Below are 27828 nucleotides of genomic sequence, written 5' to 3'. Positions count from 1 at the left end.
GCCCTAAATTTAACTTGGGTCTGTATGCATTTCCCAATAAGGCTGATTATCACACAGCATCAGAAAAATCTTATTCTAATGCCATTTCATCCACTCTCCTCTAGAGAGAGTCCAAGTTAAGCTGGAGATTTCTGATCTTTGCACTTCACTGTTGGTATCTCCTGCCACATAGTCCAGCTCTTCCAGTTTTCCCTCTTTGGTGAACATGTCAACCATCCCTGAGAGCTGGTGGAAATGAAAGTGTCTATTCACATATGGTGCCTCGATTCCAAGTTCTCTCTTGTCAATTTTTGTCGTAACTATAGCAAGAGTCTAACAGTGACTTTTCCAGATAGTCAGTATCCCTCCTCAACAGAATTCTTCCCAGGGATCTCTAGCCTAGGCTAAATCTGCAGCTTCCTCAAATCTCCAAGAGATGAGATGATTCACTGGAGAAGCCATCTTGCTTTCTCATGCAGTGCCCTGCCCAATACAAGGAGTGGCTGTCCCAGTGGCAAACTGGATACCCCAGCTCCCTCTAAGGATTCCGACTCGTCCAGGCAGATCATGATTCCTGGCCCCAGCCAAGAAATTGAATTCCAAGTTTGGCACAGATTGACTTCTGGCCTGGTGTCCTGGTTCGTGAAACTACCCCTCCTCCTTTACTAGAATTCCCCTGACAAATATTAATGAGATTGTTTCCTCTGATTCCTGAGAGTTAATTAGGTTTGTGACTAGGGAAGTACGCACATCATGGAACACAGTGGGCTGTGTTTCTGGGGAAACCACAGGAAAATAAATGATAACCAGTATGAGTCCTTGGGGGGCCCCATGGTTTTGTAGCTTGCAGTCTATAAATGGAACTCATATAGTAGCTAAGGGCAGATTCCGTATGTCTCTGATCCCAGAGGGTTCTGACAAAGAAAGGCAATATTTTGGCTCTTCAATCCACACTACAATCTGCACTGGATGTTTTGTTGTAGATTTTAGGAAATAGAGTCATTTGTCTAGTTTCTCTGCCTCTATTAGACTGTTCCATCAGAAGACTGTTTCATTAGGATGGTAAATTGCCCCATAAAATGGTCAGCAATGGAAGAGACCTATTAAGTCTGGATCAAATCCCTAACCAGGAGTTTCTTTAGTCCAGCACTTTTTTTTTATGTTACCAATGAGACATCTGATGACAGTAAGCATCCCTAAACAAAGCAACTACCACATACTGAGTGTCAATATCTTCCTTTTAGCAAAATATCTTAGTAACCTGCAGTCTCATTTCTTTGAGATCTACTGTGTTTTCTTCCACACATAGGGCTAAGGGATATGTGTATAACTGTTTCTTTTTCCTTTTTATTACAGATCTACATAAACCTATATAAAAGTAGGCAGAATAATATTATGAACTTCCATGTACCAACAATATTCAACTCCTGGCAGTCCTGCCTCATCTAAACGCACCCTCTTCCCTCCTCTCCTTCATTGCTCTGAAATAAATTTCAGATATTATGTAATTATGACTATTTTTTTAGGATTCCTCATATCCCCCTTATCTGATATCTACTTCCCACCTCTAATGTGAATTCCAAATATCATACTCTTTAGTGATCCTTTTATTCCATCAACCTGGTATGTTTTGTTATAAAATTATTATTCATTAGTTTTAATAGACTTGAACACATTAAAAAAACAGGTGCCACAATTAATATGCAATCAGTGCATTCCCTACATGGCTCTGTTACGGCAATGAGTCAGATTCTACAAATACTGTAAGTGATCATATTTAATAAAGGAGATCATACAACATGAACAGCTCATGCTTGCTGTAGATGCATCCAGTTTTTCACTTCTGTTATGAAGGAAAACAGTAAAATTACTTGGTAACTCAGATTTCACTATGTCAAGAATTGGTAGCCCTGGCCAGTTGACTCAGTGGTAGAGCTTCAGCCCAGCATGTGAATGTCCTGGGTTCGATTCCTGGTCAGGGCACATGGAAGTACCCATATGCTTCTCTACCCCTCCCTCTCTTGCTTCTCTCTCTCTTTCCCTCCTGCAGCCATGGCTTGATTGGATCGAGTTGGCCCTGGGTGCTGAAGATGGCTCCATGGCCTCCACCTCAGGCACTAAGAAGAGCTGGTTGCTGAGCAACAGATCAAGGCCCCAGATGGGCAGAGCATCACCCAATGGGTTTGCTGGGTGGGTCATGGTTAGGGCGCATGTGGGAGTGTGACTCTACCTCCCCTCCTCTCACTAAATAAAAAAAAAATAATTGATTACTCATGTATCATTTTCTAAAACCTTTTGGATGAAAATAATATATCAGTAGATTATAACCATTTATAACTCAGAGCTGTCCACATATAAGGTTTGAGATGAACAAATGCAGCATTAAGAAATCACACAAAGGTCCTGGCCAGCTGGCTCAGCGGTAGAGCACTGCCTGGTGTGTGGAAGTCTCAGGTTCAATTCCTGGTCAGGGCACACAGAAGAAGTGACTATTTGCTTTTCCACCCATCCCCCTCCCCTCTCTCTCTTCTCCTCCTGCAGCCATGGTTCTAATGCAGTGGTTCTCAAAGTGTGTGCCAGAGTGCACTGGTATGCCCTAGATTTCCAGGTGTGCCCTACGGTATTTCAGAGAAACATGTGCCTTTCGGGGACCAAAACACCAACAGAGTTTTTGCAGTTTAGAATTTTGGGGGACAGAGGTGTGGGGAATTGGCTGTAAGCTGACAGTCTGCCCAACCCCCCACCTCACTTGCCTGATTAGGTTGCAAAAGGCTGTTAAGCTGTGGTGCTGGATTGTTTACACTACCCCCCATGTCCCCTGGAAAAACTAGAGGCAAGTTTCTTCTATCCTTTGTTTGGTGTAAAGTTAAGATGATATGTATGGTGGCGGTTTTCTGCACTCAACACAGTTAAGAGTAAAAAGAGAGGAATTCTTCAATGTATTGACAAAGATATAAGAGTTTGCCTTTCAAATATATGCCCAAACATTGAAGAAATCGCTAGGACACATCAGGCTCATGTTTCTCATAAACACAAGAATGAGAAAACTTAACGACACATTTGTGTTGGGACCTGCTGAATTTACTAATTCTTACTAAGAATGTACCTCTATATAAAAAGATAACTTTTTTGTCATTTTTTTTTATTTTTTAATACCTCTTTTTACAAATTCTAAAAAGCATAACTCAAAAAATGTAACATAAAAATGTTTTTTAATGTCAGAATAAATTTAATTTTGTCATATTTATTTCATTTAATTACCATAAAAGCACACTTGGACTTTATATTTTTTCTTTAATATTTGACTTAATTATTATAACATATTTCTCAGAATATAGTGCTCCTACAATTATTTGTAGGATTTTAAATGCGCCCTGACTTCAAAAAGTTTGAGAACCACTGCTCTAATGGTTCAAAGAAACTGGCCCCAGGTGCTGAGGATGGCTCCATAGCCTCACCTCAGGAGCTAAAATAGCTTGGTTGCTGAGCAATGGAACAGTGGACCCAGATGGGCAGAGCATCGCCCTGTAGGGGGCTTGCTGGGTGGATCCTGGTCGGGGCACATGTGGGAGTCTGTCTGTCTCCCTGGTTCTCACTTAATAAAAAAAAAATGTTATAAAATTTTTTTTAAATCACACAAAGGAATGACGTGTTCAGCTGGGTTCCACAGAAGCCATGCTCAGTCACTCATACCCATGTCTTCTTCATGATGATCAATCATCCCCATTCACTTTGGATTCTCCTAGTGAGTCACTGCTCCCTTTCCACAGAACATGTTTTGTGTTAAGGGAACCCGTTCTGTTGGTTTCTCCTTCTCGCTGTTATACCCTTGTTCCTCTTCATCATAATCCCATGTGACTGCTACATCTCTATCACTCTCTGATTTTCTTTCCTGATCCTTATCTTTTCTTCTTCTTGCTTGTTGATTGTTCTCTTTCATCTCTGCTTCTTTCTTTGTCTTGATCATTCCTCTTCTCCTTTTTGTGCCTCCTAGGGGATGCTGAGCGAGACAGTTTTTGGAGACTAGGCTTTTAGCAGGTGCTGTGCTGCTCCTGCTTCTTGGTCACCGTTTCTCTCTGCTTGCACTTCCAGACTGTCTGGCTAGGCTATACCTTCCGGTGGTGTTCTGGAATGTTTCTGTTCTTTGTCTTCTTTCTTTCTGCCTCTGGTTTTTGATATGCTCCTTGACCTTCTACCTGTCTATCTGGAATGAGATCTGTCCTGGACTTCTGGATCATTGCCTATTCCTTGACTTAGAATGTGATCTCCTTTTTGATCTGCTTCTTGACCGCCTGCGCCTGGCAGACAGGAAGTCCTCCTCCTAGAGCGCGATCTTGATTCTGAGTGCCCTCATTTCTCTTCTCTCTTATCTGGTTCTGTGGCAGCTGAACTTAGGGACTATGCTTCTCGTACTGGCTTCATGGCTTCCTCGACGCTTTACGAGTGGTATCTGATCTCAGACTTGGAGAAGCAAGATCGGCGGCTGCATTAAAATCTTCCAACACAATGGATCTACTTATGCTCTTGTTTGTTGACATGAAAATTAACATTCTTATCTGGAAATAAGAACTTGTAATAAATAATTCCTTAGGACTTATGGCTGTATTTTTGTGGCTTTTGTTTAATTTTGAAAGGTTATATAGGCACTAACCTTTTTTATGGCTAATTAGACTCTAATTACAGATACAAGACTTCAAATGAAACTGTCTTTGACAGTGAGTAAATAGCATGTTTTGAAGTAGAGCTGTATATTTTTTCACAAGGCATTTGGGATTTTTTCCCTTGAAATAATTTATTCCACACCTACATCAGTGAGAGCTATCTGCCTCTCTTAAGACTATCTGTAAAAGGAAGTTATCTCTTGTCATGATTTTCAATTTTCCACTTTTATTAATTTGTTTTAATCTTAGTATTAGAAAAAGGGGGTAGTACGTTTTAAATTGACCATCCTATGTTTTTAAAATAAGGCAAATGTACTTGATAATTTACTTTTTAAAAAATCTCAAGTTGTATAAAATCAATAAATTTGTGTTACTCTTTATGCCCACAGTGTTTCCATGTTAAAAACAAACTAGCTGGACAACTGTCTTTTTTGTTATTAGGCATTTCAAGCTTCACTTTTGTGCAGTGAAGACAAAAGCAGGCTATAGTCTGTGCCATGTTGATAAACAGTTTCTGAAATTGTTTTACAAGATTTTGGTAATAAACCCCTTAAACTTAAGAAACAAAACAAAACAACTGGTGTGACCTGGTAGCATAGAAAGCATGAGTTAGTATCTTGTAAGGCAACAAAGCAAGCTCCATCTCTAACGAGCGGTGGCTATAGCTGGAAGACAACAGTATTTTATTTTAGCAAAAGCTACAAAACAAAGCAGATATTCCACATCCAGCAGCATCAACAACAAAATAAAGAAAAACAAAAGATATATATACTCTTTATCTCATCAGACAGTTTTCTACAAAACCAGATTGTTTAATTGTCCAAGATTTTCTTCTATGTCAGGGGTTGGGAACCTATGGCTCGCAAGCCAGATGTAGCTCTTTTGATGGCTGCATCTGGCTCGCAGACAAATCTTTAATAAAAATAATAACGTTAAAAATATAATACATTCTCATGTATTACAATCCATTCATTTCCTACCGCTCATGTTCATGGTTGTGGGTGGCTGGAGCCAATCACAGCTGTCCTCCGGGACAACACCAAATTTTTATTGGATAATGCGTAATATACAAGGGTTGTTGCATGGCTCTCACGGAATTACATTTTAAAATATGTGGCATTTATGGCTCTCTCAGCCAAAAAGATTCCCAACCCCTGTTCTATGTCATTCTGGAAAAGGAGTTTACCAAGAAAACTAACTATAACTCACCATCAAATAAAACATACTCTCTTCCTATCTCTCTCTCTCTCTTTCTCTCTCTCTCATACTCACACACACACATACACATACAGCATACCCATATACACACACCCACACACACAAATTTGTTTCCCCTGCTTAACCTTTCCTGATACAATACTTTAGTTTCTTCCCGCCTTTCCGCCTCCCCCAAGGAATCCCCGCTGGCCAAAGCTGGCCTCCATAGCAACAGTCTCACACAGCAGTGGCCACTGCACCAGGGCTTCCACATGGGAGTGGATGCTGGCAAGGAGAAAGCTTCTTACCTAAAGGCAAGTTACTTATTTTTAAAAAGTTGTCTTGGTGAGGAAAAGTGTGTGTACCCAGCACACCGCAGGGTAGATAAATAGCTGGAGGTATTTATGGCATTTTTAGGCTCCTTTCCCTCATCGCATCATCGTGAGAGTTTCCTTTCCAAAGCAAAACTGCCAGATGCTAAAGATGAAAAGACAGAGCCTGCCTGGCGTCCTCCGCAGCATCGAGTTAATCTCTCCGTGGAGAGGATGTAACCAACGCACTGTCCTATAAGCCTTCTCCCAGGGAGTCCTGATCACAGCTTGGAAGCGCGTTTAATTAGCAATTAAACATTCGCTCCCAGGATGGTTCTGAGAGGGATGCCTCTTGCAAGCGCAGTGTTGGGTGAAAGCTGGACACAGGACCCCGGCTGGGCCTTCGCTTTGTGTGCCTGCGAGCTGTGATAAGAATGATTTGAACTTTTTCTTTGCCTTAAAAGAAAATAATACATAAAGATGAGGCTAAGCAAACAAAGGAAAGGTTAAGTAAAATCTCTCCCCAAAGGCATTCCTATGTGATTAGCAAAGCTGCTCAGAGCTGAACCTGCAGGGTGAAGAACAATTGTAAGCTGGGCTCTGTCACTCCCAGGACTCTCCTCCTGTTTCCGCTGCAGCTTTTCTGTGAGGCCTTGAGACCCTGTCTGCAGAGGCAGGGCCGCCAAGGCTGTGCTGGCCACAGCTGGCCTTCAGGGGCTCTAGCATCAATGAACTCACGTTGCAGTGTGTCACCTACTTAGAGAACAATATTTCTCTCCTTCAGCAAGGAGCCTTTAGCTCATTTCCCTGACCCCTTCTCTGATTTTAGTGACATACACTGCAAAATGTTCTAAGGCAGTAGATAATAGTGAGGGTGGAAGGTGTTACTTCCTTTTTTTTTTAAAGCGGACACTTTCCTCCCGCCTTGCACCCACCACACACTCAGTGCTGTGAAACTGAACATAGAAATGGGGGTTTGCACAAAATACTATGCAGTTTTGTCACAAACAGTCTAAACTTCATTCACTTAACAATTTCTCACTTATTTACCACCTACTACACTGCAGTCATCATACCAGATTATGAACATGATTAAAACAGTCCTGATTCTCTTAGTTACCTCATGGGAGGGGAGGGAGAGGGAGGGGCTTAGAACTACAGATAAATAAACAAACAAACACCACCACAATGTGAAAAGGGTTAGAACAGGTGTATGGGTATGAGTGAGATAGAAAGGGGGGAGTGAGTAATTACCTCTCACCATCTTCCTCCTTTACTCCTTTCTCCTACCCCCTATTATTTGGGGAACCCATAGCACAGGAGGTTCAGAAGGTGTTGTTCAGCATCCGGTCCTAAATTACATCTACCCTGCTATAAACCTGAACACTAAAAGTAAAAACCCACTGGTTTCCTCCATCTACTGTCCGCAGCTTATGACAGTCTGACAGCAGGAGAGGAGGGAGGGTAGGACGTGGTTAGAAAAAGTCCACCTCTATTCTCTGCTGGGAAGTGTGTGATAACATTGTTCTCACCCTTGGGTAGAAACAACCAAAGAGTCCCTCTGTTTTTCAGAGGGTGACAGAGAGAGAAGACCCCTGCTGACCCAGGCTGGGGACTCCAGACAGAGAGCAGGTCAGTGAGAGCTCACATGGTTGTGTTAAAGGCAGAAAAAGGAAAAGCTGATTAAATTGTTGGGAATCTCATTGATCTCTACCAGACTTTTAATTACAGTTGACAGGCTTAGAGGTTTTCCAACATCCCATTATTTCCTTGTGGTCAGGAGGTCATGGCATGACCTTACACTCAGGTACTAATGATTAATCTCCTATTGGGTGCACACCACTGCCCAGCACAGTTCCGTCTGACTTCATGATACTAGGATCTAAGATTCAAAGCGATAAGGAGTTCCCTGTCCGGGAAAGCACACCTCAGTTCTGAGTGCAGCTCCAAAACCCCGCGGACTACCGGCACCCTAGATGCCCACTTGAGACACTGATACGAGCTCTGATTAAAGGAACCAACCAGAAAACCCTGAAAAGAAAAAAAAGTCTATGATAAAAGCAGGACTGGGAAGAAAAGAAAAAGAAGAATTTTTCCTTTAGATTAAAACATATTTTTTCAATTTCCGTTTACATTCAATATTATTGTGTCTTAGTTTCAGGTGTACAGCAGAGTGGTTAGACAGTCATATACTTTACAAAGTGTTAACCCCCAGTATTTCCAGTATCTACCTGGCACCACACATGGTGATTACATTACTGACTATATTTCCTATGCTGTGCTTTACATTCCTGTGACTATTTTCTTTTCCTCTCTTCCTTTTTCCTTCCTTTCCCTTCCTTTCCCTCCCTCCCTCTCTTCCTCTCTCCCTCTCTTTCTCTCTCTTTCGAGGCAGAGAGACAGACTCCTCCATGTGCTGGGACCGGGATCCACCCAGCAAGCCAACTAGGGTGTGATGCTCTGCCCATCTGAGGCATTGCTCTGTTGCTCAGCAACTGAGCTCTTCTTAGCACCTGAGGCAGAGGCCATGGAGCCATCCTCAGTGCCCAGGGCCAACTTGCTCAAATTGAGCCATGGCTGCATGAGGAGAAGAGAGGAGGAGGAGGAGGAGAAGGAGGAGAGAGAGAGAAGTGAGAAGGGGAGGGGTGGAGAAGCAGATGGTCACTTCTCCTGTGTTCCCTGACTGGGAATTGAACCCGGGACATCCACATTCCAGGCCAACATTCTACCACTGAGCCAACCAACCAGGGCCCCTGTGACTATTTTCTAACAACCAATCTGATTTTGTCAAACCCTTCACCTTTTTCACTTAGTCCCCCAAACCCCCTCCCAGGATTTTTCAACAAATGGTATTGGGATAACCAATTAAGCACATGGAAAAAATTAATTTATATATGTACTTCACTCCATACACTTGTTAGCCCAACTCCCACCTCCTGCCTTCCTTCCTCCCTCAGTGAGCCTTGCTGTTCTTCTTTTAAAAACTTCCTCGGCTCTTCTCTTGCCTTTGCTTGTCCTGACAGACTTTAGAATCACTGTGACCTCCACCCCAAAGCACATCCCCTGAAGTGGACCTAGCCTCTGCTCTTTCCTTTCAGAAGGTGGAATCCCTGCCCCGAGCCTCTGCGGCCTCGAACTTCTGAGATGCAGTACAAGACTGGGATGGGGCAGGGAAGACGTGAGGGCTCACCCCGTGCACACTGGGCTTCACACCACTCTGCGGCTCCTCTCAAACCCTTCAGAGGAAGCGACAGCCCTCGGGCCTCTCTTCCCGACTTCTGAGATGCAGTACAAGACTGGGATGGGGCAGGGAAGACGTGAGGGCTCACCCCGTGCACACTGGGCTTCACACCACTCTGCGGCTCCTCTCAAACCCTTCAGAGGAAGCGACAGCCCTCGGGCCTCTCTTCCCGACTTCTGAGATGCAGTACAAGACTGGGATGGGGCAGAGAAGACGTAAGTGCTCACCCCGTGCACACCGGACCTGACACCACTCTGCGGCTCCTCTCAAACCCTTCAGAGGAAGCGACAGCCCTCGGGCCCGACTTTTGCCGGGAGGACCCTGGCTCACTATTGAAATCACCTGGCCGCAGTTAAGTAGCGGGGCTGCCAGAGCTGCCCGTGACCTGAGGGCAGCCTGGGGGAAGTCAATCCTACCCTGCAGCCAGGCCCCGGGTGGCCACCTTACTCAGAGAGTCCTTTCGGATAACTGGCATTTTCACATGTTCGTCTTCATAATAACCTGGCACCACGATTCTCACCCTATCATCAGCCAAGAAGAAACTTTAACGTGGTCAAAACGTGGTTTGTTTCAAAGAAGGTCCAGTGCTCTGACAATTTCCATTAGAGTTATATCATATTTCTTCTTTTCTCTTAGCATTAGCCTGAGTCACTCATTATAAATCAAATTCCTTTCTCTGGATGACTGGCATTTTTCTTCTGAGCAGGAAAGCTAAGAGCCCATCCTGCACCTTTGCACAGAGTACACAAAGGTGCCCTTCCTTTGGGCAAACAGTTCCACACTCAGGTGCAAGCCTGAGTCCACCCCAGTGTCCAGCCAGGTGTCCTCGTGCAGCGAAACACCTGTGCAGCTGTACCTGATGAGCCTGCTCTGAGGCACCTGCTTTCTAGAGAAACATCTAGTTACTCTCATTCACTCCCCAAACATTAAGAAAGCACCTGAGGGTGGTGGGAAACTAACACTTCCTGAGCCCCAACTCGGAGCCGGGCATTTGAATATCATCTTTCATTAAGTCCTTTTAGTGGGCACTGTTACTGCTATTTCACAGAAAAAGAGGCTATCACGTTTGCCAAAGTCTCAGTGGCAGATAAGCAATAGACATGTTTTCCCATCTCACTATGCTTGGAATACAAAAAAGCACAAGGTCTGTGGTTCCTGCTCTCAGGGAGCGAGTCCAGGAGGGGAGGTGGAGGTGACCTAGAAAAATGTCAGTCCCTCCCTCCCCAGCTGCCATCTCTTCCTCGGAATCACTGCTGGGCCCCAGCTCACTGGTCCAGATGGGAGCCTAGAAGTCATGGGAGAAGACCATTATGTTTATGCTATTCTATTTGATCACCACAACTCCTCAAGGCTCAGCGAGTCAAGGGCCTTGCTTATGACTACACAGCTACTAAAAGCTAAGGCCAGGCCCTGGCTGGTTGGCTCAGCGGTAGAGCATCGGCCTGGTGTGCGGGGGACCCAGGTTCGATTCCCGGCCAGGGCACATAGGAGAAGTGCCCATTTGCTTCTCCACCCCCCCCTTCCTCTCTGTCTCTCTCTTCCCCTCCCGCAGCCAAGGCTCCATTGGAGCAAAGATGGCCCAGGCGCTGGGGATGGCTCCTTGGCCTCTGCCCCAGGCGCTGGAGTGGCTCTGGTCGTGGCAGAGCGACGCCCTGGAGGGGCAGAGCGTCGCCCCTGGTGGGCGTGCTGGGTGGATCCTGGTCGGGCGCATGTGGGAGTCTGTCTGACTGTCTCTCCCTGTTTCCAGCTTCAGAAAAATACAAAAAAAAAAAAAAGCTAAGGCCAAACTTCCAATGGAGGGCATTCTGATCCCAAGACCACCACCTTCAGACCACATTGCCCCCGCGTTCCGTGGTCGGGATGGTCTGGGGCGCTGGCTGCACGAAAGCGGCAAGCCTGGATGGGAGAGTCGGTCACAGGCTGCAAGTCCAAGGTCTAGGCCAGCTCTGTACACCAAGGCCGCCACGAGCAGCAGCATATGAGCTCTGACCATCAGACTTGGTCCTCGCCTCCAGTCCACTGGAGGAGACAGGGCACCCGAGAGGATGGGGATTCCACCCCCAGCACGGAGAGAGTGTTTTGTATTGTTTGGCTTCTTTTAATTTTTTTTTATTGTGGGAGATATAAAACTCAAGAGAATCATGGAACAAGCCCCATGACCCTGCTACAACGGTGATCAACACATAGCCAATCTTGTTTATTTATATCCCTCCAATGCATCATTCTAAAGTTCATTCCATACATGACAGCATTTCCTCTGGCAATCTGTAAGCATGTACCTCCAAAAAGGCTCTTTAAAAAATATGACCACAATATTATCACACTTACAAAAATAAAAGTTAATTCTTTAATATTCCCAAATACCCTGTTAGTGTTCAAATTCATGAATGGATTCCAGATATTGATCTTAAATTTTTTGCTTGAATCAGGGTCCAAATAAGGTCGACACACTAAAATCAGCTGTCTCTTGTCACTTTCAACTTCCTTTCTCACTTGCTCTCTTTTTCTTGCAATTTATTTGCTGATGAAAACAGGTCATTTGTCCTGGACAGTGTCCACATTCTGAATTCTGTTAAGTACATCTATATCTGGGAAAGATTTTTAGGGTCAAGAATGAGACACTTATACAAACGTGTCCAGGTGTAGTGTAATTATTATAGACTGTGATATCAGAGAGCTCTGGGATTAAATCCTTGAACTGCCATGCTATCAATTTTAATTTGAGCATGTTACTCAATCTTTATTTCCTGATTTCCTAATCTATAAAATGGGCTTGAAAAAATGACAGGGCCTATACCAGGTGGTGAAGTCTAAGGGAAAATGCTGAAGAGGCTGTTATACAAGTCTGTCATATCCTGGAGACTGAACCAGCTGTTCCCGACCCCGTTTCCCACTGCCCAGTGGACAGCACCAGTGTGGTCATGCCCGGGAGCATTCAGCCCAGAGCGGAAGCCTCCCTCTGGGCAATCTGTGGTTCTGTTTTCTTGGAACAAAAGAGCACGACTTGGTGAATTACTTCCTAAATTTGAAATCCAATCTGTTTCTTAATTTCCCTTGTGTCATATATCAGAGCACCACCATGGACGAGAGGTGTGAGAGCTTGTCTGTGACCGAGACCACTGGGTCTGACTCCTTCACCTGGTAGACACGGAATGGCTATGAGTGAAATCACCTGTGGAGCCTGCAGCCTCCCACTTTGGAAACCATTTCTGTTCTGAAACCGGGGCCACTGGCTGCATTTCTCCCCTTTCCAAGTCAAAGCACCATCCTTCAACACATCGATTCTCCTTGTCAGCTTTAGATTTCTTCACCGTGTGCACCCAGCTACCACACCATATATTTTGCTTATGCATTCCTGTTTATTAGTCTTTCCCCACTAAAATGTCAGCTCCATGAGGGCAGGCTCTTGGCCTCTTCGTTTGCTTCCATATTACCAACTCCGAATGCCAATGAAGTGTGCACATAGCAGGCGGCACTCCGTTCACATCTGCCGGACCGAACTATGTTGAGAAAAGCCTTTCCAGTTGTTCTTTGGGGCGGCCACACCAAATAACCTCTCTAGCCGAGATGACATTCAAGGTTACAAGCAATTACTATTTGTTAATGTTCTTCGAATTTCTACTCGGCTTCTTTTTAAAATTTCATTTGGTGTTTATGTTCCTGCCTATAATTTCTGTTCTGTTTCCAATCTGTTACTCACTAAGCCATCTGGGCAATTTGTGAATCCATTACCCGCAATTTGAAGAATCTCATTTCTTATAAAAATCATATGATTGATATTTGCCAATATCTTCAACATTTGGCAAAAATCTTACATGTCGTCCCTCTCAGGTAATGTTTGTTGCTTCCTCAGCAAAGTTGGTAAAAACTTAGTACTGTTACCGAGAGCCTGTCAAGTATTTTGTATCAAGGGCATAGTATACATGAAAATAAAAAGCCATCATAGTAATGTGGTACCAGGAATGCATGTGTTCCTTGGGGATACAAATCCCTTTCAATTTCTCTATCGTCGTATTTAGATGGGCAGTAATGGGGCTGTGGAAACACAGAGAATGTTTGTCAGTCCAGGAACCTAGACTGCCTTTCAATCACTTCAATAGTAGCTCCAGTTCCTATCTGAATACATCCTCCCTCCAACAAGCTCACCAGCTGTCCCCTCCCGGCCACACCGCAGTGGCAGACCCCAGAGGGAACTTGCTCCCTCCCACAACTCGATCTCTGGGGGTCCTGGCTCCCTGGGGCGGCTCTGCCTTCTGGCTCAGTAGCCAGCTTTTCTGTCTATGCCAACGCACTTGGATGATCTTCTGGCTTGTGATCCGGCATCTCTGCAAGACCCTGTTTCTTGGCTCGCCCTCGGTCTTGCATACTGTAAAGTAAGGGCCAAGTGTGCCCACCTCAGGGCTGACTGAGCTCCCTGGGGACCTGGCCAGCTGGGTTCTGTTTGAGTAGGAAGACAAATCTGATACTTGGTTCATTCTCAGTGTATTCCAGAGGCAGTGGTAAGGCATATGGTCTGGTCATAACTTTTTATACACAAAGATGTCCACACATGTTTTTATAACCCCTTCCCAACTTGTAGTGGCCAGGCCCTCAGGTTCTAGAGTTCAGACCTCTTGAGTTCACTACCAGGCACAGTGATGAGGAACTGACAGCTCAGCACTCTCTCAGCAGGATGGACACAACCTGGGGACCACATAGCTCCCTAAATGATGATGCCAAAGATGGGGGCCCCACAGTGTGTATCTTTACAACTGGCACCTGGAGGGTACTGACTTCAAAAATGTGCTTTCCTCAATTTCCATGGCAAAATACATTCTTATAAATATGGATGATACCTATAAAAAGATGGACCAAAATGAACACTCACAATCTCACCACCCAAAGGGAATCACTGAACTCATTTTTTCCAATATATATATATTTAAAAAGTGAAGAGTATATATTATATAATATATATATAGAGAGAGTATATATTATATAATATATATAATGTATATATAATATATATATATAATATATATATATATACTCTCTCCTTACACATGCATTCCTTTGTTCTGCATGATTAATGAAATACCTAATGAAGCAGGGACTCCAGAAGAGTTGATTACTGGAAGTAATGTTTGTCCTTTTGTTAGTCCTTCTTTCCTTTTTGCCACCTGTGTGTGTTTCAGGAGAGGCCGCAGGGCATCAACTGACCCTGGATGAGCGGTAAGGAGGCCACTTTGGGGACATGTGCTGGCTAACGCTGCTCAGTATGTGTGTATGTCTCTCTTTATAACTGGATGACACCAGTGTGTTCACTCACTTATGTATTCCGCTTTTTCTCTTTTAATATTAATATGTAATGTAAAAATGAAAGTGACTTTGTGAACAGATTTTTCTGTGGTGTCTACTGTCAAAGTTGGGACAAATTTATTTTTTATTCCCTAAAGATCTTAAGTTATCAAGTTTCTCTCTCGGCTACTTCCTTGGTCTTTACTTCTGAAGGAGAGCCAAGTCTTTTGTTTTTTTCCCTTCTCTTGTTTTTTCTTTTAAAGAGAGTGAAGGAGAGACAAGAAGGGAGAGAGATGAGAAGCTTCGACTCATTGTGGCTCCTTAGTTTTCACTGATTGCTTCTCACATGTGCCTTGAATGGGGGCTCCTGCCAAGCCAGTGACCCCTTGCTCAAGGCCAGCGACCTTTGTGCTCAAGCCAGCGACCTTGGGATCAAGTTGATGATGCCACACTCAAAGCTGGTAACCCCATACTCAAGCCAGATGAGACAGCACTCAAGCTAGTAATGTTGGGGCTTCGAACCTGGGACCTTAGCATCCCAGGCTGATCTCTGTGCCACCATCAGTTAGGCCTAACTAAGTCTTTATACCTGCTGCTGCCACGTGGCGAGCCTTCCCCCTGTGGCAGCTGGGAACCTGGACGAGTGGAGCTGTGACATTAGGTTGTTCCCACCCCATGTGGCTGGCGCCTTGTTCACTCTGTGCCTGACAGCTATCACAGACCCAAGCTCTGGTGGGTTTGGGGGCCAGGGCAAGGGGCTGAGCATTTCTGGTGGGGTCCTCAGGCTTTCTGTGTTTCAAAACCATTGAATGTGATGAAATGCTCAGAAGACTGGAGAAAGGAGGGACCATCACTACGGACCTGAAGCAGGACTCAAAGGCTCAGAGTGGCTTCTTCCTGTCTTAGGTCCCCATAAATGTGTTGGCTTCTACATCATCCATCAAAATAGGGTATTAATCAGCACCTTTACCTCCTTCAGTAGGATGTTCGGACGAGGACAAGACTGTGTCCGGGCACTGTTCTAAGCACTTGATCAATATTACATCATTTAGTTCCTACAACAACTCAAAAGCAGGGAACCACTCTTCATATTGCAGATGGTGAAACCTAGATTTAAACCAAGACATTTTGTGGCATTATTGCCTCAAAAGAGATATTTCCAAGAGTGCTTTGAAAGGGCAAAGGGCTATGCAAATCCAGATTGTCACTGTCATCATTATTTCTCTCAGAGAGATGTATCAATAGTAATGAGCTTTTGGGGGTTGGGCTGGGCCATTTCTAAGAACTGGAACATTCCAAATCCTAAACTGCTACTTGCTCTAACCCCACAGTCTTGTAAGCAAATTCTAATCCATCCACTCATCACCAGAATAGAGTCCATGCATCGAAGCCCCAGCAGATCCCCACCAGCCCTAGACCTCTGTGGGCCCAGGAGGAGAAATGGCCTTAGGGTATAGGTTATAGGTCTCTGGTGACCAAGGCTATAATATATAACGGGGAAACATTTTCACCTTCAGACCCAAAAGTGAGTTTGGAAATGAGGGCTACCATGAAGACGGAATATACAAGCATTCCTTTCCAAAGTATGCATGTTCCTTGGAAAAGTACCAGTCTGAGCATTGGAAATGGGTCTAGAAATTCCGTTCCATCACTGACATCACAGCTAATAAACTGATAGCACTTCTGAAGGCAACAGATCCTATTTGGTTGTGCCTTCAATTAGCATCTACATAATCTAATAACAAAGCTGTCATCCTCTCCTATTAACTGGCTGCTGAGATACTGATGAGAGTGGCACATGCTCTGGATTTCTTATCCTCTTTTTAATTTTCCCAAGCTATTAAAAATATTTTTTTTTCTCCGAGTATTACTCTTTCCAATGAAGTCTGAGCCATTTCTTTTAAGCTGTTCTTTTATCTTGATTTGATGGATTAGAAAAAAAAAATAAACCCTTAAATATTCCTACAGGAACACAGCTCCATCCATTTATTCATGAACAAGCATGGCAGGGATCAGATCAGGGAAGTCTTTGACTGGAGATATTAACAGAACAGCAGAAAGGAGTTAATCTTGTATTAGATTACAGGGGATAAGAAAACTGTCACCCACTTGGTAGCAGCTTTCTCTAATTCTCATCATCTATGCATTAGGGAAGAGCCTTAACTACACATTAAAAACGTCTTCAGGTTTTAATGCCATTAGGAATGCTCCCTTCAGAGGAAGTAGCAATTACTTGTAGTGTTGCAAGTACAGAAGTAGTTCCTCACTCTGCCAGGGACACTGAGAAAGATCTAAAATGCTGGTTGAGAAAGAAAGTCAGAGGACCTAGTCAATGTAAGGGGAGATGGTCGTTACACGTGGAGAAAACAAACACCACCTTGACTGGGCTATAAAAATTAAGACAAATCAGGGAAAGACGGACAGTACGTGCCTCCAGATGTCATGCCGGAGAAGGACACGCCATCACCTAAGTGGCATTCCGATTTGGAAAGGAAACCGTCAGTGGGATCAGGAGGAAACATCAGAGAAAGGAAAAGCAAAGAACATGTATCGTAAAGTGAATTTCAAAATGTTTTATATTTATGTTCAAAACTGCAGATATGCCTGACCTGTGGTGGCGCAGTGGGATAAAGCGTCGACCTGGAAGTGCTGAGGTCGCAGGTTCAAAACCCTGGGCTTGCCTGGTCAAGGCACATATGGGAGTTGATGCTTTCTGCTCCTCCCCCCTTGTCTCTCTCTCTCCTCTCTCTCTCTCTCTCTCTCTCTGTCTCTCCCTCTCCTCTCTAAAATGAATAAATAAAAAAATTTAAAAAAAGACTACATCCTTTAAAAAACAAAACAAAACAAAAAAAACCCTGCAGATATATGTATTTTCTGACATCTCCCGATGGTTTTTGAAAATGTATTTTCAAAACTGTCTTTGTTATTATAAAAGGCAAAGAAAGGCTGAGGAAGTAGTCCAGACTACAGAGACAGGACGACGACATGAATTATGTGATTCTAGTTTGGAGCCTGCTCTGGAGGAAAACATGCCATGAAGCACATTCCGTCTGGTGAAACTAGAATGTGGGTGACGGGTGATCAGATGAAAGAGTTGTAACAGTGTTAAATCTAGCGAAGCTGGTCCCTACACTGTGGTTATGTAAGAGGATGGCATTCCCAGAAATGCACACCAAAGTATTTAAGGGTAATGGGCACGATACATGCAATTTCTTTTCAATGAATTTAGACATAATCATATACAGACATACGACAGAAAGAGAAAGAGAAAGCAAATAGGGAAATGTTAACACTCAGTGAACAATGCTCTTTGTACTGTTCCTACAACTTTTCTATAAGTTTGAAATTATTTACCAATAAAAAGCTGTTTTAAAAAGTCACTCAATTCTGTCGAGATATGAAGTCTGCCATAATTAACCAAAAGTTTGACACAATTTCTTTCGAAAGCCTAGTACGCTTTTCCCCTCCCCAGACCTGGGCTGGAACTACACCACTGGCCTTCCCGGGTCTCCGGGTGCAGACGGCAGGCAGATAGTGGGACTTCTCAGCCTCTGCGATCACGACAGCCACTCCCTCACAACAAATCTCCTTCTATATACCCATCCTATTCTACTGGTTGTTTCTCTGGAGAACCCAAATACAAGGTTACAACATGGATAAACTTCAAAAATATTATGCACAGTGAAGAAGCCAGATACAAATATTGTGTATATTGTACAATTCCATTTATTTATTTATTTATTTTTGTATTTTTCTGAAGCTGGAAACGGGGAGAGACAGTCAGACAGACTCCCGCATGCGCCCCGCCGGGATCCACCCGGCACGCCCACCAGGGGCGATGCTCTGCCCACCAGGGGCGATGCTCTGCCCACCAGGGGGCGATGCTCTGCCCCTCCGGGGCGTCGCTCTGCTGCGACCAGAGCCACTCTAGCGCCTGGGGCAAAGGCCAAGGAGCCATCCCCAGCGCCCGGGCCATCTTTGCTCCAATGGAGCCTCGGCTGCGGGAGGGGAAGAGAGAGACAGAGAGGAAGGAGGGGGTGGGGGGTGGAGAAGCAAATGGGCGCTTCTCCTATGTGCCCTGGCCAGGAATCGAACCCGGGTCCCCCGCACACCAGGCCGACGCTCTACCGCTGAGCCAACCGGCCAGGGCCTACAATTCCATTTATATGAATGTCTAGAGAAGGTAAATTTCTAAAGAATAAAACCAGATTGGTGTTGCCTCAGGCTGAATGTGAAGGTGGTACCTACACTATAAATGGGCACGAGGAAACTTTCTGAGGTGACAAAAATGTTCTATAACTGAATTGGATGATGGCTGTACAACTCCATATACTTATGAAAATCACAGAACTGTATACAGTACCTGCAATGGGTGAATTTTATGGTATATAATTTACACTTAATTAAAGCTGTTTATGAAATCAGTATAGCCAAGTCCAGAAAGAAAACGGAATATAATAAGGCTTCTAATGTATGATTATGACCGAATCAGGATGTCACCCGCTGTCTAGTAATGAGATGACCACAGCTGTTCAATGGCACATGTAGAAAAGGTAAAGAATGGAGAAAGGCGGTACAGACCAGGCATTATAGTGCTTCCTTTTCTTAAGCTCTTCTACTTAATCATCCTGATAGCCAATGCCGTCGATAATTACTCTCCTTCTGCAGGTCTGGGTTCAGAGGCTGTTAGGATATCAGCTGGATCTCATATCCTGAGACGTCTTGGGAGTTAACAGCTACCACGCAGCTCTGTTGGCTTACGTGGCAAGGCATGGGAAAAGGAAAGCCCCGAACCATAGTTATAAAGTCAGAAACTACATTAATGGAAAGATACTCCAATTTCCTGCTCAGGCAGAAAGGAAACAGCAACTACATAATTATACAACCATTTAAGAACCCACAATTACAACAAAGTACTGCAATCAATTAAAATGGAATTTCCTTGATATTTCGTTATAATAGTGGTCAAGTTTTTCAAAGTGGACTGTCACGTCATTATATATGATTTGATCTCCACATATCAATCTTGGGTGAGTAAATTAACAGAATTCACTTTAAGGGTATGTGTGGTTTTTTCATGGTAAGGGAGGCTTTCATGTTTCATTATCATTGCATAAGGAATGAAGAAACAGTGACCAGATTCCTTCAGTGCTTAAGCTTCCTGATGTTAGGAGAGGGACTTTAGAAAGTTATTTTCAGAAGGAAAGTGACTTAGCAATTTACTACTCTAATTTTCTATAGATAATGAAATGTTTAGGAAGGCATCAAAGAGTTGTTTTTGGCAAATCTTGATAAAGTTCATTGTCCATGAGATCTGTTACTGTTATGAAACATTTCCTTTGTAAGGTCCCAAACTTGCCCACCTACTCCCTGTGAGTGACACCTGCTCCCTGTGTGAACCCTGAATGAAATGGCTGATGGAAGACAGGCAGAGTATGTAGTGTGCACACCCTCCAGAAAATGATGGCTACCATTAAAAAATGTACGTAACGGCCTGACCCGTGGTGGCGCAGTGGATAAAGCGTCGACCTGGAAATGCTGAGGTCGCTGGTTCGAAACCCTGGGCTTGCCTGGTCAAGGCACATATGGGAGTTGATGCTTCCAGCTCCTCCCCCTGTCTCTCTCTCCCTCTCTCTCTCCTCTCTAAAATGAATAAATTAAAAATAAATAAATAAAAACTCAAGTTAAAAAATGTACGTAACGGTGATTCAAAATGACAACCCTAAATAATGTATAAATATATAGTGATTATTCTTGAGATATTTTCCACCACTGTTGGCTCTAAATATATGTTTCTTTTTTCTTTTTAATTTACTTATTGATTTTAGAGAGAGAGGTAGGAAGAGAGAGAGAAACATTGATCTGTTCCTCTATGTGCCCTGAAAGGGGATTGAACCTGCAACCTTTGTGTATTGGGACAATGCTATAACCAACTGAGCTATACAACCAGGATTAAACACGTTTTTAAAGGGATACAGTACTATAAAATTGAAGATGACATCATCTTGAAACAACAAGGTTGCACATTCGATCCCTGGTCAGGGCACACACGAGAAGAAACAACAAATAAATGTACAAATGAGTGGAACAACATATGTTGTCCCCCCCCCTTTCTCTTCCTGGCTCTTTCTCTCTAAAAATCAGTAAAAATTAAACCCTGGCTATACAGCTAGGTTGGTTGAAGTGTCGTTCCAGAGCACAGAGGTTGCCGGTTTGATTCCCCGGTCAGGGCATGTACAGGAGCAGCTCCATGTTCCCTTCTCTCTCCCCTTGCCTCTCAAAAAAAAAAAAAAAAAAATTGAAGATATGTGTCATGAAAAAACTTCCCACAGGATAGCTTTGTTACCAAACAAGCCTCTGGTTCGGCTCCTAAATCCTAGGCCACTTCGGCATCTTCTAGCAGAACTTGTCAAGGTAGTTAAAATATAGAGCAGGGGGCGGGGAGCTGACCAGGCGGTGGTGCAGTGGATAGAGCGTTGGACTGGGATGCAGAGGACCCAGGTTCGAGACCCCAAGGTCCCCAGCTTGAGCACGGGCTCATCTGGCTTGAGCGTGGGCTCATGAGCTTGAGCATGGGATCATAGATATGACCACAAGGTTGCTGACTTGAGCCCAAAGGTCGGCTTGAGCAAGGGGTCACTCACTCTGCTGTAACCCCCTGGTCAAGGCACATATGAGAAAGTAATCAATGAGCAGCTAAAGTGCTGCAACGGAGAATTGATGCTTCTCATCTCTCTCTCTTCCTGTCTTTCTGTCCCTGTCTGTCCCTCTCTCTGTGTCAAAAAAAAAAAAAAAAAAAAAAAAGAAAGAAAGAAAAGAAAAATCAGAGCAAGGGGGGTGAGGTCCACTGTTCTGTCTACGACCTCCCTTCAGACCTGAAAGTCCACCAAGGAGCACAGTAAGAAGCACGAGGCTTAGTACTATTCCTCCCACACTTGAAGGCAGGCATCCACACACGGGTGGGGTGTTCCAGGGACGCACGAGGTCACAGAAGAACGCTGACCTTTGGAGGGTCAATAATTTTTGAAGATTAGAGTAAAAACACTCTAATATTAAGTGTGAATCAGAATAAAAAATTCAGAAGATTTATGAAATTTTATATTTTTAACGAGTGGCTTTGGAATAGGTCTCCAGTCCACCAAGGATCTCAAGTCCCTGACAAGTAACGTTTGGTGAGTGTGCATGTGTACGCTCTTGTGGTCCCACACTGATGTGTCCCTTTCAGTTTTCAGTGAGGAATGAGCAAAGAGATGCTTGAAATCATATATTCCAGCTTCAAAGGGGCAAGATCACGGATTCACTGGATATGAGACGTAAAGACATGACAGATCCCATGTCCCCCCTGCAGCTTCCTTCCTCGGCCATTCTATAGGCCCAGAGACGCGGTGCAGTTCCGGGGGCAATGGTCAGGCAGAGGCAGGACGGGGAGCCAGGTCCCCTGCCCCAGGGCAGGCGGGCGGGGCACCTGCGGAGCGCTTCCGGAGTTGCAGCCCTGTTAAGTGCAAACCAGGACTCCAAGCACAATGACGAAGAGGAAATAGTGTAAAGCTTAAAACACGGTTTTGCCAAATGTGTATGTATTTGCGCTGGGTTTTGAATATTAGGAATGTGGAACTAAATGGAATGATGGTTAGTCAGTAAAGGCTTGCAGAGACGACAGAACTGAAAATGACTGTACTAAATGCTTTTCTATTACTTGTCTTTCCCTCTAATCCCATCTGAACCATCACTTTTACCTCCTAAATATGCGTTGTTAAGAATCCCCCAAAGTAATTATTAACAAGTGAGCCAGCGGTGCTTGTAAACCATTTTACAAATACAAAAGGCTCTGCAAATGTTTATTCTCATTACTGAAGCTAATTCAACAATGGCATAATTCTGTCTTCCCAGATAATGCTTTTTAGCAATGTTCACTGTGCGTAATAGAAAATGACACAGCTCGTGCCTGAGCCCTGGTTAATCCTGTCAGGTGAAGTCGGGAAAATGCATTTTCCACTTTTCTGTGTGGAGACAATCAAAATGACCAGCCATTAGAGTTCTGCGCTGTTCAAGTTACCCTCTCAAGCCTAGTCTAGTGAACTGCATGCTGCTGCTACTGCACAAAATGCTTCAAGATTCTTTGGGTCCTATGTGCATATCTTGAAAGAAGAATGGCTTTTCTTTTCTTTTTTTTTTTCTTTTTTGCATTTTTCCGAAGCTGGAAACGGAGAGGCAGACAAACTCCCGCATGCGCCCGACCGGGATCCACCCGGCATGCCTACCAGGGGGTGATGCTCTGCCCCCTGGGGCGTCGCTCTGTTGCATCCAGAGTCATTCTAGCGCCTGAGGCGGAGGCCACAGAGCCATCCTCAGTGCCCGGGCCATCTTTGCTCCAATGGAGTCTTGGCTACGGGAGGGGAAGAGAGAGACAAAGAGGAAGGAGAGGGGGAGGGGTGGAGAAGCAGATGGGTGCCTCTCCTGTGTGCCCTGGCCGGGAATCGAACCCGGGACCCCTGCACGCCAGGCCGACGCTCCACCACTGAGCCAACCGGCCAGGGCCAAGGATGGCTTTTCTTTTCTTTTTTTGTTTTTTATTTTTCTGAAGCTGGAAACAGGGAGAGAGAGTCAGACAGACTCCCGCATGCGCCCCGCCGGGATCCACCCGGCACGCCCACCAGGGGCGACGCTCTGCCCACCAGGGGGCGATGCTCTGCCCTTCCAGGGCATCGCTCTGCCGTGACCAGAGCCACTCTAGTGCCTGGGGCAGAGGCCGAGGAGCCATCCCCAGCACCTGGGCCATCTTTGCTCCAATGGAGCCTCGGCTGCGGGAGGGGAAGAGAGAGACAAAGAAGAAGGAGAGGGAGAGGGGTGGAGAAGCAGATGGGCGCTTCTCCTATGTGCCCTGGCCGGGAATTGAACCCGGGTCCCCTGCACACCAGGCCGACGCTCTACCGCTGCGCCATCCGGCCAGGGCCAAGGATGGCTTTTCTTGAGGCACCCTGCTTGACATTAGAACTGACTGTAGGCTTGCTCCCTGTGCATCTGGGCATCAAAGGGACGGGGAATGGGATGAGTATCTTTCTAATGTTGCTCTTTAAGGTCCCTTACATGCTCTGGGAAAAGCGGCTCCTAAAACACTGATGCCTCTTCCATCACAAAACAGACAGTGGACTCTCTGCTTGTGTGTGAGTATCAGGGTCTGCATAAACGATATTTTCTTATTTTCTGTATTCTTATGCTCTGGCATTTGGGGCCTTGTAGACCTGAGGAAAGACTGTCCCTCCCAGAGTTAGCTAATTTTTAGAGTCAGTAAACTCGCCTGTGTATCTGCCTTTGATATGCTGAGTCCCTACTCCCATTCACTTCTAGTCATTAGGCCCTAGTAGTAGAGGACACTATCCCTCTGCTCTAATCTCCCCAGAGCCAGGTACTAGGCAACTGGGAACCATTACTATAAAGCCAAAGCTCAGGAAATTGATTTTAACTAGCCAATCCTAAACCCGTCTCCTCTGCTTACCTTGCCTCGCCCACCACTCCCCATGAAAACCACAGTAGGACTCTCACCCCGCCTCCCCTTGCTCCCTCACCTCCTGACCCACCTTGGTGCCTCCGCGTGGCCCTGTGCAGCATGGTGTCCCTCCTGTTGCCAGGGGTCTGTGGGGATAAACTTCTTCCCTCATGGCAGTCATCTACATGTCTGTGTGTCTGACCATACTGATTAAAATAAATTCTGGGTCTATTTTGAAATAGAGTATGCTATCCAACAGTGTCCGCAGTTAGCAAACAGGAGAGGGGGTAAATCTGCTCTCGGAGCACAGTCCTAGTTTCCCTTTGCTGGAACTCTTGTTCCAGGCTGGCTGCAGGTTGCCAGGCAACACCGTCAGGTGTGCTGCATACAGCCCCTGGACATTAATCCCTCTCTTTCAGGTCTTATTGACTTAGGTGTTTATGTTCTTAAAATGTGGTCAGGACCAACTTTCTCCCTCTTCCCACCCCCCACAAAAAACATTCCTTATCTTTTGAACAAACACCTTGAAGCTTCCAGAGACTTAATAAATGACCCAGTGAGCTATGGAGCAAGGGCAGGCATGGACCTTGGAGGTCACCTATGGATTCTAACTATGCCAGTAGCACACTTCACTAGGCCTTGTTGGCACACTGCAATTTCCTGGAGACTTAGGAAAAATCAGCTATTCCTATTTTCTTCTCACTCTGACATTATACCTTTTTAATTTCTTTTTTTCAGATTTATCACTTCTATATGATAGAATGTTTTTTTAATGTGCTAATAATATATGATAATTCTATTGATCACTGAGGAGAATGGGGAACAGATGTACAATGCTAATATGGGATGGTACAGGAGAAGAGTGTGTGTTGGCCTGAGGGAATGGGAACCGTATTCAGTTTTTGCTATTTATGATATCATTGTAGGCAAAGAAGAAAGGTGGGCCTGTGTCACAACTAAGAAAAAGTAAAGAAATGCCCTATGATCCACTAAGATGTCTGATGGATTTCATCCAATTTCATCCAAAAACTTGACTGACCCAGTGGTGGACCAAGCAGTCAGTGGTGGGGGGCACAATTCCCATGACTTCCAAGCCACCCTCTCAAAAATGTATTTGAGCTTGCTACTCAAATATAGCTTCAAGACCAGTCCCCTTAACACCTCATTCCAAAAAGGCTGCCAACCCCATCTCCACCTATACAGAAATGCTGGGGAGCTGGGCTTTACCTCCCATCAACTTCTGTGTAAGGACGTCAAAACACCCAGATTCAAGAAGGATCAAATCCACCCACTGGTTGGTTCATCTGTCTGCCACTGAAGTTATTCTGTTTTTATTTCCCCCCACTGAAACAAATAGAGTTTGTTTCTCTTGTTTAAAGAGCGGCTTTATGGTCATCAGGTCACCCAGGAGGCACTGAGGACAGCCAGCTGCGAGGCACCGTCCAGAATCTTCAGCCTTCACCCTCCCTGAGTGGTAAGCTTCCTAATTTCCTGTCTTGTTCCTGGATTACACTGGCCATGATCAAGTGCTAACAACCTCACAAGAAAGTGTCTTCTCTTCCTGGAGGTCAGATCTCCCCAATGGGCATTTGCTTATTTTATTTTATTTTTTTTGCATTTTTCTGAAGTTGGAAACGGGGAGGCAGTCAGACAGACTCCCGCATGCGCCCGACCGGGATCCACCCGGCACGCCCACCAGGGGGGGATGCTCTGCCCATGGGGGGGGGTCGCTCTGTTGTGACCAGAGCCAGTCTAGCGCCTGAGGCAGAGGCCACAAAGCCATCCCCAGTGCCCGGGCCATCTTTGCTCCAATGGAGCCTCGGCTGCGGGAGGGGAAGAGAGAGACAGAGAGGAAGGAGAGGGGGAGGGGTGGAGAAGCAGATGGGCGCCTCTCCTGTGTGCCCTGGCCGGGAATCGAACCTGGGACCTCCGCACGCCAGGCCAACACTCTACCACTGAGCCAACCGGCCAGGGCCCCCCATGGGCATTTGTGTAGGACTGCCGCCTCTGTCCATCAGCTCAAAATGGAGAGTGGGGCGGGTAGCCCTCCAGGGAACCTGTCCTAAACAAATAATTTGAAAGAATGAAAAAGCCGTGAGCGACAGGATAGCCTGTGCAGTTTATTTTCAATTCTAAAACACTCTATGCTGCCTGACTGTTACGCAGTAAAAAGGTAGTTAAATAAAATGTCAGCACTGCATCGTGGTTATGAGCACAGAAGAGCATACGCCTGTCTCTGCCGCTCACTCACTGTGTGATCTTGGGCAAGTTATCTAACCTCTCTGAGCCTCCGTTTCCTCGTCTATAACTTGAGCCTAACAGGGTTGTTAGGAGTGTGAACTATATTATTATGTTTACATACCTAGTGCATGAGAGGCGCTATGTAAGGATTTGATAAACAAAGTGGTACCTTTTCCAGACGAAGAACTTTGCAGCTTTTATAAAGATCATTAACAAGGATATACAGCAACGAGGAAAAGGCTTATCATAGAAATGATCCCGTGAAAATCATTCGTACTCTATGTAAACAAACTACAACTAGGAAATTTATCAAAGGGCTGCAGAAAATGAAAACAGTTGTGTTGGGGTCGAGGGGATCTTTTGTTTTCCAGACCCTTTCATACAGTTTTTGTAAGTTTTAAGAAAGTTTTGCTAAGGCTTGGTAAAGGGCGGTGAGAGGGGTGGGAGGGAAGCTTCTTTCTGGGCCTCTGGTGGTCAGGAATCACCTGGTCCTTCTAGCAGACCTGTCAGAACAGCCTACTTTATACCCTTTATACCGAGTGAACAGAAACTGTTACCAGAAAAAGCTGGTGTTCGAGTTACAAACGCCACTGAGTCATGGAACCAGGGTCCAAGTGGTATAAAAAGTGTCTTTTATTCAGGCTGCAGGCAACCCAAGAAGGCAGAGGACTCCTGTCCAAAAGAACTGCCTCCCTGGACTGTCCCTCTGACACTGGCACGGGTCTATCTGGCCTCCTCGATGTTGCTCCGAAACGGCCAGGGTCTGGCACCTCTGGGAGCTTTCTGCAAGAGAACTCCCTTCATTTCTAGGCACAAAATAAAGATTAAAGTTTGTGAACTAAGCTTCTAGTTATCTAGAATGCCTTAACTCTTTACAGGAAATTCTGTGTCTCAGTCCTTGCAATATATCATTGTAATGTAACCCCTTACAAAATCTACTCATAAGAATATCCCCAAAGAGGAAGATAAACGGGCCAAGAGAGGTTTCTGCAACCAGGCACCAGAAGGGGGGATTCAAGTCAGTGGGCTGGCACTTCCTTTCTTCCCACTCTGATTTGCTAGTGGACTGGTCCATCAGGGGAGGGCTGGAGCTTGGTAGGTTAGATGGACAAAGAAATCAAAGCATTTGAGACTTAGGAGGTAGGACTAAAATACCCTCATTTGTCAGGGACTTGTCCACAACTAGTGAAGTCACTCTGACAAAAGGAAGAAGCACCTGTACCCAGCACCCCGCCCTCTCTTCCTCTGACCTTTGTATTTCTCCATCTTCACCAGGAGGGCGGCGTTTCCCCAGGATAAAGTGACACGGCTACAACAGCCCTGCCCTCTGTGTTCGTCCCAACCCCCTTTTATTCTCCCTTCTCTTTAGCAAAGATTCTCCATCTAGAAAGAAACCTTAGAGACGGCTCCAGCTGGGGACTTCTATAGCCTACT

The 27828-nt window shown here is 45.1% G+C and overlaps 1 protein-coding gene and 1 pseudogene across 7 annotated transcripts in view; both read right to left on the bottom strand.

The window, feature by feature from the left end:
• The window catches only part of TMEM108 (transmembrane protein 108), a 325910-nt gene that overhangs the window by 53767 nt on the left and 244315 nt on the right, over positions 1–27828 (bottom strand). The window contains exon 1 of one of the 7 annotated variants that reach the window (XM_066351413.1): positions 24245–24363. The exons of the other annotated variants lie outside the window; for them this stretch is intronic. Coding sequence (XP_066207510.1) covers positions 24245–24275 — 31 coding nt within the window. The 5' untranslated portion in view covers positions 24276–24363. Of the gene's footprint in view, positions 1–24244; positions 24364–27828 lie in introns of those variants that run through there. 7 annotated transcript variants of the gene reach the window in all.
• Positions 3659–4529, bottom strand: LOC136382396 (serine/arginine-rich splicing factor 11 pseudogene; annotated as a pseudogene).

The sequence above is a fragment of the Saccopteryx leptura genome, chromosome 10, assembly GCF_036850995.1.
Source record: "Saccopteryx leptura isolate mSacLep1 chromosome 10, mSacLep1_pri_phased_curated, whole genome shotgun sequence".
Lineage (NCBI taxonomy): Eukaryota > Metazoa > Chordata > Mammalia > Chiroptera > Emballonuridae > Saccopteryx > Saccopteryx leptura.
Note: the sequence above shows the minus strand (reverse complement) of the source record. Positions and strands in the feature narration are given on the sequence as shown.